Source organism: Chionomys nivalis, chromosome 8, assembly GCF_950005125.1.
Source record: "Chionomys nivalis chromosome 8, mChiNiv1.1, whole genome shotgun sequence".
NCBI classification, from domain to species: Eukaryota; Metazoa; Chordata; class Mammalia; order Rodentia; family Cricetidae; genus Chionomys; species Chionomys nivalis.
Genome location: NC_080093.1, coordinates 96,746,142 through 96,764,515, shown reverse-complemented (window position 1 = coordinate 96,764,515; position 18,374 = coordinate 96,746,142). Strand labels below are relative to the sequence as shown.

The 18,374-nt window shown below is 40.9% G+C and overlaps 1 protein-coding gene across 2 annotated transcripts in view; it reads left to right on the top strand.

Moving 5' to 3' along the window:
- Positions 1 to 2,136: 2,136 nt before the first annotated feature.
- The window catches only part of Rab6a (RAB6A, member RAS oncogene family), a 42,129-nt gene continuing 25,891 nt past the window's right edge, over positions 2,137 to 18,374 (top strand). The window contains exon 1 of one of the 2 annotated variants that reach the window (XM_057777973.1): positions 2,137 to 2,657. In XM_057777973.1, the coding sequence (XP_057633956.1) occupies positions 2,588 to 2,657 (70 nt within the window). In that variant the 5' untranslated portion in view covers positions 2,137 to 2,587. The remainder of the gene's footprint in view (positions 2,658 to 18,374) is intronic. The other variant, XM_057777972.1, reaches the window with a different exon arrangement.

Here is an 18,374-nt window from a genome sequence, read left to right as displayed (position 1 = left end):
TTTTTTTTTTTTTTTTAAAAAGTGCTTTCTATAGCCCTGAGCTATTCCTGACCCCAAAGAGTACATTTTGGTAGAGAAGGTTCTAAGATACAGTCATGTCCTTGGTAGGTCAGAATAGATGACACTTTCAAAACTCCTTTTCTCTCCAAATTTATTTTTGGTCATCCTGTATTTGAAAAAGTTCTTGTTTGGCCTTGCCATTAAACGTGTATAAGATACTATACATAGACCTTTTTTTATTAACCTTAGAAGATTTTGATATGTTTTTTCTTAATTCTTTCCAAAGTGTTTTGAACAAGAACTTATGTAGCTCAGGCTGGCCTGAAACCCACTATGATCTTAAGCTCCTGCTTCCGCTTTCCACTTACGGAATTACAAACGTGGGTTTTGATGTCTTTACTGCAGAACAGAGATCTGCTTAGATCTTCTCCCGCAGGGTGCTGAAGAACGGCTGGACTCATGCAGATGCCAAATTCTCTAATTCAACGGTTCTTAACTCTTTCATCATCCGAGTAGACTTTACTTAGAACTCTCTTCCCTCCTTCGATACAAGGTTTCATGCAGTCTAACTTTGACACGTAGCTCCAGCTGGCCTTGAACTTAGATCCTTCGACCTCTACCTTCCAAGTGCTATGATAATGGGAATGCACCATTGTGCATGGCTCTAGGAGTTTTTAGGGAACCGAAAGAGAAAATTTAGGGAATCATGTATGCTAGAAAAATCTTTCTATTATCAACCCATATCCCCTCTTGCTTTGTTCTGAGGCAGGATCTCACTCTGTATCTTAAACTTAGCTGGAATTCACTCCGTAGCTCACGCTAGGACCTGCCGTAACTTCCTGAGGGCTGGGACTACAGATGTGAGGCACTAGAGTGGAATAACTGGATTTACTAGAGATGCAGGATCCTCTATTAGCAGCTAACATTAATAGGACATACTTGTTAAAATAAATGGATCCGTATCAAAACACTATTATTAACTAAATTTCATGCTTTCCTCAATTTATTATGTTTCTGTCTGATAATCTTTGTTTTCAGAAATCCCATTTAGATGAAAGCTTACATTTGTATCCACATTATCCTTAGTTCATATTTTCTTGTGGCATTCACATTCTTATTGGACCATGAATCAGGTTGGCAATTTGCAGAAAAATGGAAATGCTTGGAGTATCTAGTTTAAGGGAGGCTCACTCAAGCATACCCAGAGGTCCTGCTTTTTAAAAGCGAATGGATCTTTAAAGATTCCTTCCGCAGATTTAAAATCTTGTTGAGGCTCCACTCTAGCGTGTGACATCTTCCAAAGGGGCAATGTGAGCAGTCGTTACTTATCTGTAATATGAGGGTTTGGTTTATATAACATCTAAATCCATTTCTATCACATAGAAAATGGTCATCACCTGACATTTGGACACCTAAGAACAAGGGCACTCAAGAGAAGATCAAGGGCCAATAGGCACCAGGGAATTAGAAGGCTTAACAATAAGGGAAGTAACAGAGGTCCAAATAAAAAAGCCAGGAATTCATTTCATGCTATGTGGATTTTGCAAGTCATTTCCTCCGGTTGGGCTCCAGTTTCCTCACCCACAAAATGGAGAAGACCTGTTTCTGGTAGTTAAGAAACTCCACGGAGCAATGGAGTGGAATGTATATAGGAAGAGGCCGTGCAAGGAATCACGCTCAAAAGATAGAGCAAGAGGGTGAGAGGCAGAACTCAGGAAGGCGAAGTAACGTTAAGGGCTACAAAGGCGGACCTAGCTAAACCTTTGCACAACCCCACCTTGGCTCCGGCTCCACCTCCGTCCCACCTTCCCGCCCCTCCTCCTCCGCCAACAGCGCGCCACCCCCCCGCGGCCGCCCGGGCCCAGGTCCCCACCCCCACCCCGCCCAGCCCCCCGCGCGAAGGTCGGGCGCGCGCCCGCGCTGCCACCTCACTCAGCGTCCGCCCGCTCGCCGCTTCTTCTGATTGGCTCAGCGTGGCAGTGACGTAAGCCTTCCTTACGCGTTCCTCCCCCTCCCGTCACCCACCCGGAACTCGGCCCCGCCTCCTCCAGGCTGCTCCGGACGCTCGCGGAAGCCGCACGGGAGGAGCCGGGAGAGCTCGGGAAACCAGGAAGGCGCTGGCGGCGGCGCGCGCGCGCACGCACGCACGCACGTCAGCCCGGCCGCGGACGGCAGGCTCGCGCCCGTCTCGCCCCGCGCCGCCCCGCCCCGCGCCGCGCCAGAGGCTCGCGCACTCGGCGGGTTCGGCTGCGGCGGCGGCGGCTGCCGTGGGAGTCCGTGCGCCGCGCGTGCTAGGTGCCCGCCGCGTCTGCGCCGCCCGCCCGCCTCCTCTCGGCCCTCGGTCTCGGCGCCAGACCCCGACAGCTCCGACCCGCCCTGCGTCCCTCCGCGGCCGCGGGCCTCGCACGGTGCTAGGCCAGTCCGCGGGCGGCGGCGGCCGCCGGTCGGCGAGGGTCGCGCTCCCCGCAGCCTCGCGCCTCCGCCTGGCCCTGCGGGGGCCGAGAGGACTCGGCGGCTGCCCTTCCGCTCGACCCTCTGGGAGAGGCCTGTGCGCCGGGGCGGCGGCGGCTCCTCCTCCGGCTCCATTATGTCCGCGGGCGGAGACTTCGGGAATCCGCTGCGGAAATTCAAGCTGGTGTTCCTGGGGGAGCAGAGCGGTGAGTGCTCCCCGCCGGCCGTCCTCGGCTCTGCGTGGTCTCCTTCACCCGCGCCGGCGCGCTGGTGCCCCACCCTTATCCCTTGCTCTTTTCCGGGTCCCCTCCGGGAAGCGCCGCACTCTGGGGCTGGGCCCCTCTTCAACCTTGGCTGGAGGAGGGTGGGATCTGGGCGTTGTTTTCCCCTGAGGCTTGTGCGGGTCTCCCGGAAGGTGGAAAGCGGTGGCCGTACAAAATAAGCAGTTTTCTCCCAATTTTCACCTAAATGAGGAATTTGTTAGGCTTAGAGAGTTAATATATTCAGCTCGAGGCGACTTGAAAAGAGGTGGCCTTGTCAGTGACGGGTTTTGCCCCTTGGTTGGGACTAGTTGGAAAACCTAAATTTTCTTTTGGTTTTCATCATTGACAATTCTTTTGGCACTGTTGATGCCTTTCCGGTCTCTGCCAGATGCTATGTCATGATCAGTTTACTTCGTTTTTTCTCCCCTCACTTCCATTTTTTTCTCGTTTCAACAAGAAACAACATTTGAGTATCTTCATAGGATACAAGCAAGAATTAGCGGGTGAAATGTTAATTCATTTTTCTTCAGTATTTTCCAACTACGTATTTATGATGCATATGAGAAAGACTTAAAATCATGACCATCTTTGTTTTGTAGGGACGCCTTTGGGTAATAGGGTGGTAGTAAAGATCCATCATCTAGCTCTCTAAATTAGATTGGAATACCATTTGAGCTAACTGATTATTTTATACCTATTATTTCGTAGGGTCTTGTGAGTGAAATTGTAATGTCATTTACCTGGTCGAGGTTCTGCGGTCGCTGTACTCCCTATTAGATTAAAGGTCCTAATTTTGTGATGGTTGTCATTAAGATTACCTGGACAGTAATTCAGAGAGCATAATCTTTTTTCCTCCACACTTTTTCATGACAACCATTAAAATTCAGACACTGTGGGATTAGTTCCAAGTTATCAAACATTGAATACCTCCTAGGTATCTTAGTGAGGTTATGGAAAACATTATTTCGAGTAGAAACTGATAAAATATTCTTAGGTTTTATTATTAGCATGAACTATTTATTCCTATCGGGAAGTTTATAACAAGTTAACACTGGTTGTAATTTTGTCTTCAGCTGAACCTGAGAAATAATTTTTCTTGTTGCATGTTTAGATTTATCTTCCTTACAACCTTGTAGGGTGGAATGGTCATGTCTCCCTCCTGTTTGCTTATGGATATTTAAGTGTAGACATTTCCAGGCCAGCAAAATGGCTCAGGGAGTAAAACAGGTTCTCACCACACTTAACAACCTAAATTCAAAGAAGAACCAACTCCCAAAAGTTGTCCTCTGATCTTCATTAGCATCCACCTACAATAAAAAAAAAAAAAAACATAAATATAAAAGCAAAACATTTAAAATAAAATACGTTTTCTTAGATGAGTAACTTGATGGAGTCTGTGAAGTTGACCCTCATCAGCCGGTGTTACATGGCAGTTTCAGGACAGTGCCGTACAGAAAATACATAAAAGTCCACTGGTTATTATTAATAAATAGGTTTGAATGTACTTGTGCAGTCTAGGGCTACTTAGTTTTCACGAAATCTATTAATCTTTCTATTGAAGTTTTTAGCATGAGGAGAGAGCTTACCTTATAACTATATATAGGTTTCCTTTGAATTTCTTCAGTGTTGATGTTGTAAATATTAGTTTTATGACTTCTAGTTTCTTCTTCCTTACTTTTTCTTTTTAAGGTAGAGTTATATTCTGGCAGCCCAGACTAGCTTCAAACTTGGAATCCTCCTGCCTCAGCTTCTGAGTGCTGGGATTTCAGTGGTGAGCTACTGCACCCATTTTTATTTTCATTTCTTTTTTTCCTATTTTGAAATTAATTTCTTTTTGAGGTGGTCTCATGTAATAACGCCAGCTATAAACTATGTAGACAAGATTTGCCTTGACTATCTGATGCTCCAGCCTCCCCCAAGGGCTGGGATTGTAGGTGTTTGCCACTGTTTGGTTTTATGTGGTTTTAGATGAGCACTATACTGAGCTATATCCTCAGCTATTAGTAAATTAATTTTTTTTAAGTTGGCAAGCAAAGTAATGTGTTTCAATACAGCTTTTTCATATTCGTGTGTGTGTGTGTGTGTATGTGTGTGTGGAGAGAGAGAGAGAGAGAAGTCTTACTGTGTAGCCCAAGCTGGCATTGAGGGTATGAGATCTTCTGAATCAGCCTCTCAGGTTCTGTCATTTTTTACTTTAGATAACTTATCAACTATTCTGTTTTATGCATTCCCAGCCTTCCCAGGTGACTACTAAATAATGCCTTTTTAGATTTAGCTATGTATGTATGTGTGTGTTTCTATAGTCAGCACAGTTTTAGATTTACAGGAAATTGGTAAGATAGTACAGAAGATACCTGTGCATCCTGCATCATGTCCAGAATACATTAGTAATACACAAGGTACATTTGTGAAAATTATTGGCTCAATATTGATTTTTTAATTATTATCTAAAATTCATTGTTTATTTGGGTTTCCATAGTTTTAAAAAACTCAGTATTCTTTTTCTGCTTCAACTTTCAATTTCAAGATACCACATTACATTCTATTGTTATATCTCCTTAGATTTAACCTGCTTACTTTAGGATTATGTTTGTATGCTTTTTTCTGTTTAGAACTGTGAGGTTAATTACCTTTTGAGGTCATCATATTGCTAAGTAATGCCATCCAATAGTTTTGACACTGAAACATTGAGTTCTTTCTTTACAGTCAGTGCCTCTAGTTTTGTATGCATTACAAAGATCTGTAGAATTTATGTTACGTTGATGTAACTTGCTATGAATTATTTATTTTTCAGTCTGTTAGAATTCACAAAAGATTATACTCTGTGGCATAGCCTTCTTTGTTTCCTTAATAGTATTCACCACATTTAGAATATTTTATGTTTTGCCTGTTCCATAAGATACAAATTGTTATCTTTTTATGCTCATTGAGCTGTTGCCTAGTGTAGAGCCAGTCTCATAGTAGCTGCTCAGAAATATTTGGTGACAGAATAATAATTAAGTGGAATAGCAGCCAAAGCTAATTGCCTATATTTTTTGTTATGATAAAAAAATCTATATTTCCCCTCATAAAATTAATACTTTAGTAATTACATTGCATACTTACATTATTTGATTATTTACAAGGATATACTACAGATGCTGGAGGAACTAGTAATTTAAAGGCTTAACCATTTCCCTAAAAAAAGCACTTATCTACATATTATACCTTTTTTTCTTTTTGAGTTAAAAGGATTTTTTTGTTAAAGCTATTAATTTATTGGCTATTTGTATAATATATAGAAGTATGTCAAATATGCAGATGCTATAGTCATATAATTTTTATTTAGCTTTTCAAATGAAAGATACTCTGCTCAATAATGAACGTGAGTTGTTTCAGTACTTGACAGATCTAGTTAATGGCATGAATCTTGGCAATTTTCTCTCTATCTTAGTAGTATATGAAAAAGGGACGCTAAACTACGGAATCCCTAAAGTCTCCTTCAGGAGACTCTTTCCTTATTATCAGGCTATTGTCTGTAAGTTCAGAGGGACTTTTAGAATTCTTATTAAGTGGTTTATGATGGATTTTACTCAAGCGTAATTGTTATTGATTATTAGGAAATGATGACAGGAGACTTGCATACCTAATACTGCCTTTTCACTTCATATCACCTTTTTCCGTCATCTTTTTGAACTACAATGTATTAGATAGGAAAAGGTGTCAGAGGCCAGTAAACTGAACACTGTAATAGCACAGGAGAGGCACCCTGTTGTATTGGGTATTATGAAAATTGGGTATTATGAAAAATTCCTCTTGGATGACATCTGTTAAACCACTTAAAGTTTTCCAGTAAAGTACATAAGTGTTTACCAAGCACTGCATTTTCCAGAATTTCAGAAAAATGTTAACATTTAATTAATCTTCATAATAACACTGTATACAATAAGTCCTGTCTATTTTATAGATAAGGAAACTGAAACATAAAAAGATGTTGAGTAATTTGACAAAGATCAGTGGCCAGTACCAACATAGGACACTTGTACTTTGTGCTCTTAATTACTACTATCACGTTTTAAGGTTTAAAAATAAGATACAGAAAATATTTCCATTAGGACTCATAATTTGCAAAATGGAGCTGCAAGAAGGACAAAATGACAAATCCAGTAGCTCTCAAACTAATCTGCTGACCCCAGAGATCTCACAAGAATCTGCACGGGAGAATCTAGAAGCCCCACAGGGCCCAGAATATTAAGATATTATGTGCTTTTCTACTCCTATTATCTTGTAAGTATATAGTGTAGTTTCTGAGCACCTACCTGATATGTGTCAGGAGCACCTGTAAGACTATAACCGTCTTCTCTTCAGTAGGACATTAAGGAGTTTTGCAAATAGTGTAAAACAATGACACCCTCACTAAATTTTTGTTTGTAAAACGATTGTTTTCATAAAAATTATGTTAACATGCAAAAGATTTATTACTATTTTTAGATTTACTAAATACTTTTTTCATAGTTAGATTTCAGTAAATACTGATGCAATCTACGTAAACAGAATTCTTTAATGTCCTCAGCAGTTTTTAAGAACTACCAATCCAACCACAAATGGCAGTACTTGCCTATAATCTCAGTATTTAGGAGGTAGAGGCAAGAGGATCAAGAATTCCAGGTTCTCCTCAGTTTTATCGACAGAACCATCTTGCTGCCCCTACCTTATTTATGTCAAGGTTTCCCACTGAACCTAAAATTTCCCAATTTCTCTAGACTGGATGGCCAGCAAGGTCCAGGAATCTTGCTATCTATGCATTTACAGTGCTGGTATTACAGGCATACACCAATGTACCTGCCTTTTTTTTTTAAGTGTCCAACTCAGGTACTTAATGCACAAGAGCTTTACTAAGCCATTTTCCTCGTCCCTAGATTGTACTTCCTGGAATTAGGAACAATGGTGAATGCCTGTAATTCCAGCATGGGAGACTGAGACAAGATCGCTGCAAGTTTGAGGGAAACATGGGTTATATAATGAATTCAGGGCAGCTATGGACTATATAGTGAGACTATCTCAGAAAGGGGGTAGGCGCTGGAGAGATGTCACTTAAGAGCATTTGTCTTGCAGAGGACCTGGGCTTGATTCCTATCCTGGGTCACAACCGTCCATAAACTGAAGTTTCAGGGGAACAAGTACCCTCTGACCCCTGGGCACTAGGCATGCACATGGTGAAACACACATAAAATATATCTAAAAAATTACTACTTTAAAAAATGGTACCAAAAGGACTGGGTGTGATGGTGTGTTCCTTTAATCCTGTCACTTGAAGAGGCAGAGGCAAGTGGATTTTGGTGAATTTGAGACCAGTATTGTCTAGAGTTTTAGGCCAACCAGGGCTATGTATTAAAACTCTATCTCAAAAAAAACAAAACAAGCCCTTTGGTGGTGGTCCACTCCTTTAATCCCAGCACTCAGAAGGCAGAGGCAGGCGGATCTCTGTGCATTCAAGGCTAGTTCCAGGAAAGGCTCCAAAGCTACAGAAAAACCCTGTCTCAAAAAATTTAAAAAAAAAGGGGGGGGGGATACATTTCATTGATAGAGCTCTTGCCTAGCATGTGGGATGACTTGGAACTTAAACTTTTCCCCAAGCACCTTTGAGGGAATGACAAAAACAATAACAACAAAAAGAGTTTTTAAAAATTGCTTTCTACTTGTTTTAATTCTTTTTTATTAAAGGTATGTATCTATGTGTATATGCATGCATTTGTGTACCACATGCGTGCATGGCCCACCGAGGTCAAAGAGGGCATTGGGTCCCCCTTAAAACTGAGGTTAAGGGACAGTTCTGAGCTACCATGTGAGTGGTACCTGAACTATACCTACCCATTTCCATTAGTCTGGAAACTGAATTCAGATCCCTAAACTTATATACCAAGCACCTTATTAATGGAACTATCTCCCTACTTTACAGTCTCTCCCTCTCTCTCTCTCTCTCTCCCTTTCCCTCTCTCTCCCTCTCTCCCTCCCTCTCTCCCTCCCTCTCCCTTTCCCTCCCTCTCTCTCTCCCTCTCTATCCCTCCCCCTCCCTCTCTTTCCCTCCCTCTCCCTCCGTCTCTCCCTTTCCCTGTCTCCCTCCCTCTCTCTCTCCCTCTCCCTCTCTCCCTCTCTCTTCCTCTTTCCCTCTCTCTTCCTCTTTCCCTCCCTCTCCCTCTCTCCCTCCCTCTCCCTCTCTCCCTCTTTCTCCCTCTCTCCCTCTCTCCAAGGACTCAAGTAGACCTGGATGACCTAAAAAAACAAATTAGAGGCTGACTCAACAATTGAGCACACTTGCTGTTCTTTTCAGTCCCTAATTTTCTTTGAAAAAATAAGCAGGAACAGAGAAACCAGGCATACATATGCCATTATAAGCCCAGAATTTAAGAGGTTGAGGCAGGTGGACCAGACCAGCCTTGTCTACATAATAAATTTAGGTTGCAGCAGTTACCTCTATAGTATTGAGACTGCATAGCACTGTTTGAGCTAGAACTTAACTATGGATGGCTGGGCTGTCCTTAAGTTTACAGAGATCTGCCTGCCTCTGCATTTTCAATGCTGAGATTTAAGGCATGCTTTTATTTTTATGTGTATGAATATTTTGTCTGCATGTATATCTGTAAACCATGGGTACGCCTGGTGCCCTCTGAATCCAGAAGAGGGTTGATGGCTCTCCTGGCACTAAGTTGGGAACTGCCATGTGGGTAGTAGGAACCAAACCTTCATCCTCTAGAAAAGCAGCAAGTGCTCTTAACCACACTGAGCCATCTGTCCAGCCATTTAAGTTTTTGTGAATTCATTTCTCTTTTACTTTGTCTACGTCCTGTCTGAAGTCCTCAAAACAACAAAAAAAAAATTACTGATATTTGGCTGTTTGCTTCTGTTTAAGAAATAAGCACTAAAACTTTAATTTTTTTACCTTAATATTAGATTTCACTTCTAGGTCCATTTGAGTTTTGTTTTTTGTTTTTTGTTTTTTCAGTACAGATTCTAATGTTAGGTATTTAGTATTTAGTTCTTCTTGGCCATATTTCTTTTAGAATTACTTGCTACCTTTCTGGACAGAATAATCCTGGTTGACTTTCTATCTCTCTCTCCTGGTTGACTGTCTGTGTGTGTATGTGTGGCTGGCTGGCTGACAGGCCAGGGAGCCCCAGGAAACCACCTGTGCTGAGATTAGAAGAAGATGCTTACATGGCTAGCCCTTCTTCCCCTTTAAACCTTTTTTTGGGGGGATTAAACTCAGATCTTCTTGCTTGCCTGTGCAAGCATTTTACTGACTGAGCTCTCTCCCCAGTCCACTATTATTATTTGTTTTTGTCAGTTTGGGGAGGTAAGCTGGAGCGAACACTTTTCTGTGCTATATTCTTGGCCCAGTAATGGATTTCTGTCTCTGTTTTTATCTGTCTCCCCATGTACACATCCCCCTTTCTCTTTATATAGCACAGGCTGATCTTTAACTTGGGATATTTTTGCCTTAGACTGCAAGTGTGAGCTACCATACCTGGGTTATGAATTTCTTGTTCATAACCATACTTTTTAGCTTATTGTGTAGAGAATAACACTCAAAAATCTTTAATAAGCAAATTACTTTTTTTTAAGTAGTGAAAAACAGAAAATGAAGGCCTACTCAGTGAAAAGTTAGAGCCAGAGGTTAAGAGCACTGTTCTCCAGAACACCCTAGTTTTAGTCCCAGCACCTACACTAGCTCACAACCACCTCTAACATCATTTCCAGTTTCCAGGGGATTCAGCATCCTCCTCTGGATTCTTCCGACACCAGGTATACAGACATATATGTAGGCAACACACCAATACACATAAAATAATATTTTCTTCTTCAAAAAAAGAAAAGTTATGGCAGGTTTGGCTGCCTATACCTCTAATTTCTGAATTCACAAGCTTGAGGCCAGCCTGGTCTTCAGTGTGAGATCTATGTTGTTGTTGTTTTTTTTTTTTTTAAGTTAATTTGTGATTTAGCCATATGTTTTTGCATTCTTAAGATATTTTCCTCTGGGGCCTGAGAGATGGCTCAGTGGTTACAAGCATTGGTTACTCTTCCAGAGGGCCTGGGCTTCATTCTCATTGCCCACACAGTGGTTCACAACCATCTTTAATCCCAATTCCATGAGATATTACACCTCTTCTGGCCTCTGACGGCACCAGATATGCACACAAGTACAGTCACATAAAAAGTAAATAAATAGATATTTAAAATGTTTGCAATATATATAACACTTATAATTCCAGCATTTCTGGCTGAGGCATGAGAATTTCAAGTTCAGTGCCAGCTTTGGCTACATAGTGAGCTTTTCCAAAATCGTTAACAATAACAGAAAACTCATACTCAAGATGACTTAATTGAACAAAGTTAAGAAAGGGGAATATTCAAATTCAGATAGGCTTTTAAGCCACCTCCTCTTTAAAGACAGTTTGACCTGTAGCAGTTAAGTCTATAACAACAATCACAAAATAAAAATAATTCTAGGTGTTAGTGTAATGACCATGCAGACTATTGAATATAAACTATTGAGTCTATCGAATCATTAAGAAACTGGAGAAATTGGTCTTTGTCTCTTTTTTTTTTTGTAACAGAAGTGCAGAGAATGGTGTCACACCCATGTGATCCCAACATTTCAGAGACTAAGTCAAAAATATCACCTGAGTAAACCCCAAATTTCTGGTCAGCCTGGGATATATGTACAGTCAGACCCTGACAGCTAGAAGCTAAGGATGTAGTTCAGAATAAGTTACTTTTATCTTATGTGCGTTGGTGTTCCCCTGCACACACGTCTGTGTGAAGGTGTCGGATCCCTGAAACTAGAGTTACAGTCATGAGCTGCCATGTGGGTACCGGGAATTAAACCCAGGTCCCCTTGAAGAACAACAGGTGCTCTTAACCTCTGAGCCATCTCTCCAGCCCCCAGAATAGAATTCTTGATCTGTTTTTGTTTTCTAGTACCACAAAAAACAACAAGAAAACAAAGACGACAGAGCATCATCATTGTATTTAAGAAAACTAAACTCTGCCAGGCATGATAGCTCATGTCTTTAATCTCAGCACTAGGGAGGTAGAGATGGGTCAGCCAGAGCTACATAAAGAGACCTTGTCTCAAAAAAAAAGAAAAAAAAACAAACAAAAATGGAAGCTAAATCTTAGCTCTGCCAGTTTATAGATTAATATGTGTGTGTGTGTTTTCTACCCCTTTGAATTTTAGTGCTTTGGAGTGAACCCTAGGGCCTGGCTCATGCTAAACACATAACATACTAGTGAACTCTATAGCCATAGCCCCACAGATTGTGTGGGAAAGATGCATAGGTAGTATGTGGGGAAGAGGGCTGAGAGGGAGGCTGCCGTGCTCTTTCCAGTTCCTGCACACCTCTTTGTGTTTAGCTATCAAGACCTCTGCAGTTGATGTCTTTTTTAGTTTTTATACTTTGGCTATTGCTGTATAATTCAACCTCTGATTCTGTTCCCTTCCTAGAGATGGGGCTGAAAGTTCTAACTCTGATCATGCGATTAGTTCTGGCTACTAGTTTCCCATCCTTTGAGATTTTCAGACGTCACCTTATTAGCATTAAGATAGGGCTTAAGGGTTTATTACAAATGATAAAAGATGATCCATTCAGTTTTATTACTTCTATCAAAAGGAAAATACAAGGGATTTACAAGCTTGAACTCCTAAGTGGACCAAAACACACTTTTTTTTTTTAAAATTATTTTGCATCCCTAAATTCATGTTAAGGTTATAATTTGCAGTATCTTAACATGTAAGGAGTATTGGAGAAATGGTTAAGCTAAGATAATCCTGGGGAAATTTAACCACATTTGTTCTGAGGGGAAAATAGACAATCGTGATCATGTTGAAGCTTCTGTACACCAAGGAATGCCAAGGTCTGGAAAAGGATTAGAGCAGGTTCAGCTCAGGAGGAATCAACACTGCTAATACTTTAACCTCAGGTTTCCAGTCTCCAGAACTTGTGAGTTTCTGTTTAAGCTACTTGTGCTTCATTATGGCATCTCTAGCAAATTACAATGTGTAATATTTTGCAGCAAACCTAAAATCCATCTAGCACTTACTGACAACTCTAACAGTAAATATTTGTCTTCATTTACTATAAAACTACTAACATTTAAAAAAAATGTGTATAAATGTTTTGCCTACATGTATGTCTGTGCACCATATATGTCTCTGGTGCGTGTGGAAACCGAAAGAGGGTATAGGGTCGCAGTTATTACAGTCATGAGTGGTCATGTGGGTGGCTGGAAATCAAACTAGAGTCAATTCTGGGCCATCATGTGGATGCTTCTAATTAAACCAGGGTCCTCTAGAAGACCTTAGCCACTAAGCCATCTCTCCAACTTCACTACTAACACGTTTTTTTTTTTGTTTTTTTTTTTTTTTTTTGGCGTGGTCAAAAGTACTCCCCCTTTCTTAAAAATTAATTTTGTTCTTATTTGCAGGTGTTGGTATTTGTCTTCATATGTAATGCTGCTGACATTTGATTATTTACTCATATCGTGTCCTATCATGAATGCCTAATGGTTTTAATTCATTTAATCCTTAAAATGAATTGTAAGAGCTTTTCCGAGTGATTGGATTTTGGACTGAAGCAAGGAAATTGTAAGATATTCCTGTAGTTTCTGGTGATGGCAAAATGTAAGGAGATGCTTAGAAGAGGAAGGGAGCTTGTTGAGAGAGGGCTGAAGAGTAGTGACGATGTTTACTGAATATGTGCAAGGCTTTGGGTTTGATCTGAACATCACAAAGCAAAACTAGAGCCATTCTGAAAAAGTTCCCAATAGAAAAAGCTTTTTTTTTTTTTTTTTTTTTTTAACTTTTTTGGGTTTTCGAGACAGGGTTTCTCCGTAGCTTTTGGTTCCTGTCCTGGAACTAGCTCTTGTAGACCAGGCTGGCCTCGAACTCACAGAGATCCGCCTGCCTCTGCCTCCCAAGTGCTGGGATTAAAGGTGTGCGCCACCACCGCCCGACTTAGAAAAAGCTTTTGGCAACAAAATATTGACACAGTATTGGTCTGAACCTACAGAATTAAAAATTTATGAGTCCATATTGCAGATTTTTAAGTAAAGGGAAAAGGAAAGTTTTATTCTTGTAAAAAAGACTACCAATTATGGGCTGGCAAGATGACTGGGGTCAAAAGCACTGATTGCCCTTCCAAAGGATCAAGGTTTGATTCCCAGTACCTACACTGTGGTTCAGCAATCTGTAATTCCAGTCCCAGAGATTAAACACCCTCTTCTGGTCTCTGAGGTTGCTGCATGTATATTGTAAACTGGCACACTTGCAGGTAAAACATCCATACACGTAAAAGTAAACAAAAATTTAAAAAGAATTTTAATTAATAAGTAGAGTTAGAAATAAATAGAATTTCCATTGGAACACTGCAGTAGTAATGGCTATATTCCTCAGGTTCCTTTGATAAAAGTTAAAATTAGTAGATAGAAGTTTGAGAACAGAATATTTATGTAAATTTAACCACTGCAGTAAATCATATATGAAAGACTTTCATGACTGAAGTTGTAGAGCTATTAAAGTGAGTTTGAGAGCATCTAAAGGATGCTTTATTTTTCCAAGTTGACAAGTTCTTTGGGGGAGGGGATTTTTCAAGACAGGGTTTCCCTGTGTAGCCTTAGCTGTCTTGGAAGTCACTCTTTAGACCAGATTGGCCTCAAACTCCACCTGCTTCTACCTCCCTGATGGAGGAAGGTCATTGGTTAATTAATAAAGAAATTGCTTGGCCTGATAGGTTAGAACATAGGTGGGTGGAGTAAACAGAACAGAATGCTGGGAGGAAGAGGAAGTGAGCTCAGATGCAGGGCAGCTCCTCTCAGAGCCAAACGCGATGCAGCCAGCCGCCAGGTCAGACATGTTGAATCTTTCCCAGTAAGCGCACCTAGTGGTGCTACACAGATTATTAGAAATGGGCTAAATTAATATGTGAGAATTAGCCTAGAAGAGGCTAGATATAATGGGCCAGGCAGTGTTTAAAAGAATACAGTTTGTGTGTTGTTATTTTGGAGCATAAGCTGGCCAGGCGGCCGGGAGCTGGGTGGCAGGAACACAGCCTGCAGCTCCTGCTACACCTCCCGAGTGTTAGGATTAAAGGTGTGTACCACCATCACACAACTTGACAAATGCTTTTTTCAAGAACTGATTCTACAGATTCAGGAATATCCCTTTGTAGACGAGAATTGAACAGATAGTGCTCTGTAGAATAATTATTTATAATTAAATATTCACTACTTAGTAGTTTTAGTTGGTATTCTTTGCTTCAGTATAACCTTGTTATTAGAATATCTTAAGTACACATTTTTACTTGATTCAGTGGTATAATAGCTACTATAATGATATTGGTAGGGGTGGGATAGGAAGAGAAACACTACAGAATTTCATGTTGTGAAGCTTGTTTACATAGGAAGAAGTGTTTAAGCTAAAGGTAATTGATCGGTCACTTGGGATTTATTATGAAAGGCAATGGTTCTCAAATACTATTGATGAAGCTGACTGCATTGGATTCCTGCTCAGAGTGTTTTTAGAACGTAAATGCTAGGACTGGGTAGCTCAACAGTTAAGAGCATCCAGATTCTCTGTTCTCAACAGGCAAAACACCCACATGCGTCAGGGGATTTTAAACATCTGACATCTCCAGGCTGGAGAGATGGTTTAGTGATTAAGAGCACTAACTGTTCTTCCAAAGGAAGTTCAGTTGGGAATTGGTTCAATTCCCAACTAATAACTGTCCGTAATTCTTAAGAACTGGCAGCTAACAACTGTCTGTAACTCCATGATCTTACACCCTCACACAGGCAAAACACCAATGCAAATAAAATAGATAATTTTTTTAACATCTAAGATCTCTGAGTCACAAGCAGCCAGGGTGTAGAGGATGGTCGCCAGACTAACAGTGGCAGAGTGTTGGCGGCTACCAGGGCACTTAGCCTAATTGGCAAGAGAACCATTTCCACCTTAGTGTGTGTTTGAGCACATGAGGGTATTGTGAAGAGTGAAGACTATGCTCTCCCTATTTTTGTTGATCAGTGTGACTGCCCCTTGCCTGATAATGGCCCGTGTTAGGCTGCTATCTGCCAGCCAGGAAGCCCTGAAGGAGAAGACTGACTGGAGCAGCCTGTCCAGGGATGACAAAGTCCTATTATACCACATCCAGTTTTAACTAGAGCTTTGCCGAGATGAACAGAAGTATAAACAAGTAGAAGACAGTTGTGCTTCATCGGCTTCATTGCTCTTATTCTGATGTGGAGAAAACACTGTGTAAGGCCCCATCCCTCCTACCTCTGATGGAGACTGGATGGACATGAAGATCAACCCCATTCAGGACTTCTCTGACAAGTGGAAGAAGTGAGACCCTGCTGTTTGCCAGCTCCCTCCCCTCAGCTGACATGCTGGAAACTGCTGTGTCCAGTGGTTCATGCTAATAAATGACCAGTTTGTGTGGAGAGAAAAGAAACTGTTACATAGAGAAACCCTGCCTCAAAAAAAACAGTCAATATTTTGTGTCAGGTGTGGTCGTGTGTGCCTTTAATCCCAGCACTAGGGAGGCAGAAGCAGGAGGATCTCTGTGAGTTCTAGACAAGCTTAGTATAGAGTGTTCCAGGGCTGCGCGCCAAAAAAACACTGTCTCAAAATAAATAATTATTTTTAAAAATCTGAGATTGTGAGTAATACGATAACTCTAGAGTTGCCTGACCATTTCATGGTCTTTTGTGTTCCCATGTGGATAGTTTGTCTTTTCTAATTCTGTAAAGAATGTCATTTAAATTTTGATTAGGATTGCATTGAGTTCTATAGGTTGCTTTTGATAATTTGTCCATTTTCACAGTATTCTGCTCATCTAGGACTATAGAAGTCTTTGGTGCCTTGAATTTCTTTTTTCAGTGTCATAAAGTTTTCATTGATAGTCTCTCACTTTTCTTCCTGAGGTTTATTACTAGGTACTTGAAATTTTGGGTGGGGTGGTAATGAAAAGCTGGTTCAGCAGTTAAGATTATTCACTGCTCTTCCAGAGAACCTGGGTTCAACCCAGCACCTACCCAATGGTAGCACAGGTGTAGCAGCCTCTTCTTGCCTCCCTGGGTACCAGGCATGCAAGTGTTATACATTCATATACTCAGTTAAAACACCCAAATATACATACATAAGTACATATATGTGCGTGTATACATAAAGTTTGTTCTTTTAATTTTTTAAAATAAGTCTAAAAAAATTAAAAATAAGAATTTATATAAGATATTTTTCCTAGTTTCTTTCTCAATAAATTTGTTATTGGTATGAAGAAAAGCTACACGTCTCTGTGTTAATTAGTATCTTAGACTTTTACAGGAAGTGTCAGATCTAAGAGTCAAGTGGTGCTGGCACAGGCCTTCAGTCCCACTGCATAGTGAGTCCAGAACAGCCAGAGCTCCACAGGGAAACCCTGTCCCCCAAAAAAACAAAACAAAAAGTCCAGAGTCTTTTAAGTATAGAATTGTGTCATCAGTTAGAGAACTTCTACCTTTCCTATTTTTATCCCTTTTATATAATCTTTCTCTTACTGCTCTAGGGTGGGTTGTTTTGGGGTGTTTTTTTGGTTTTTTTGTTTTGTTTTGTTTTGTTTTTTTGTTTTTCAAGACAGGGTTTCTCTTTATGGGTCTGTCTGGCTTCGAACTCAAAGAGATCCACCTGCCTCTGCCACCCAGTGCTGGGATTAAAGGTGTGAGCCATCACCACCCAGCTGTCTAGTTTTTTAAAGTTTTTTTTTTATTGTTTTTAATTGTGTATGTAGGGGGTTGTATGAGTACAGGTACCCACACAGGCCACAGGAGTTGGGTCTCCCTGGAGCTAGACTTACAAGCAGTTATGAGCCATCTGCTGTGGTTACTAGGAATTAAACTCAGATCCTATGATCTTAATTGATGAGCCATTTCTCCTGCCGAGGGTCTTACTGTGTAGCCCTGACTGGCCTGAGATTTTCAGAAGAATTGCTGTTTTTTGTCATTCAATATGATATTTGCTATAGGGTTGTAATGCATTGTTGTTTTGTAATATTCTCTATTCATTCCTAATTTCTTCAGGATTTCATCATGGAAGCATGTTTAGCTTTGTCAGATTTTTTTCTGCAGCTAGGTAGATGGCTCAGCTATTAAAGTGCTCAAATATGAGAATTTGAGTTCCGTTTCTAGCATGCACATAAAAACTGGACTGGGGGTCGGGGACAAGCTAAGATAGTGCAGTAGTTAAGAGCATTTGCTACTCTTGCAGAAGATGTGGGTTCACTTTGCAGAACCCACATGAAGGTTCACAGCCATCTATAACTCCAGTTCCAGAGGAGCCAACATCCGTTCTGACCTCTGTTGGCACCAGGTGTTCAAACACCCATATTCATACAATAAAATAAATCTAATTTTTTTAAGTTAAAAAAAAAACCTGGATGTAATGTACACATGTAATCCCAGCACTGAGGAGGTAGAGGAAGAGATGGGAGGATCCGGGACCTTAATGGCTAGCCAACATAACCAAAAAAGCAAGTTCCAGGGTCAGTGAAAAGTAGATCCTGCCTCAAAAAATAAGGTGATAGGGCTTGAGGGTTTCTTAGCAGATAAAAGCACTAGCCATGAAAATTTGGCCCCAAATTGTTCCAGAAA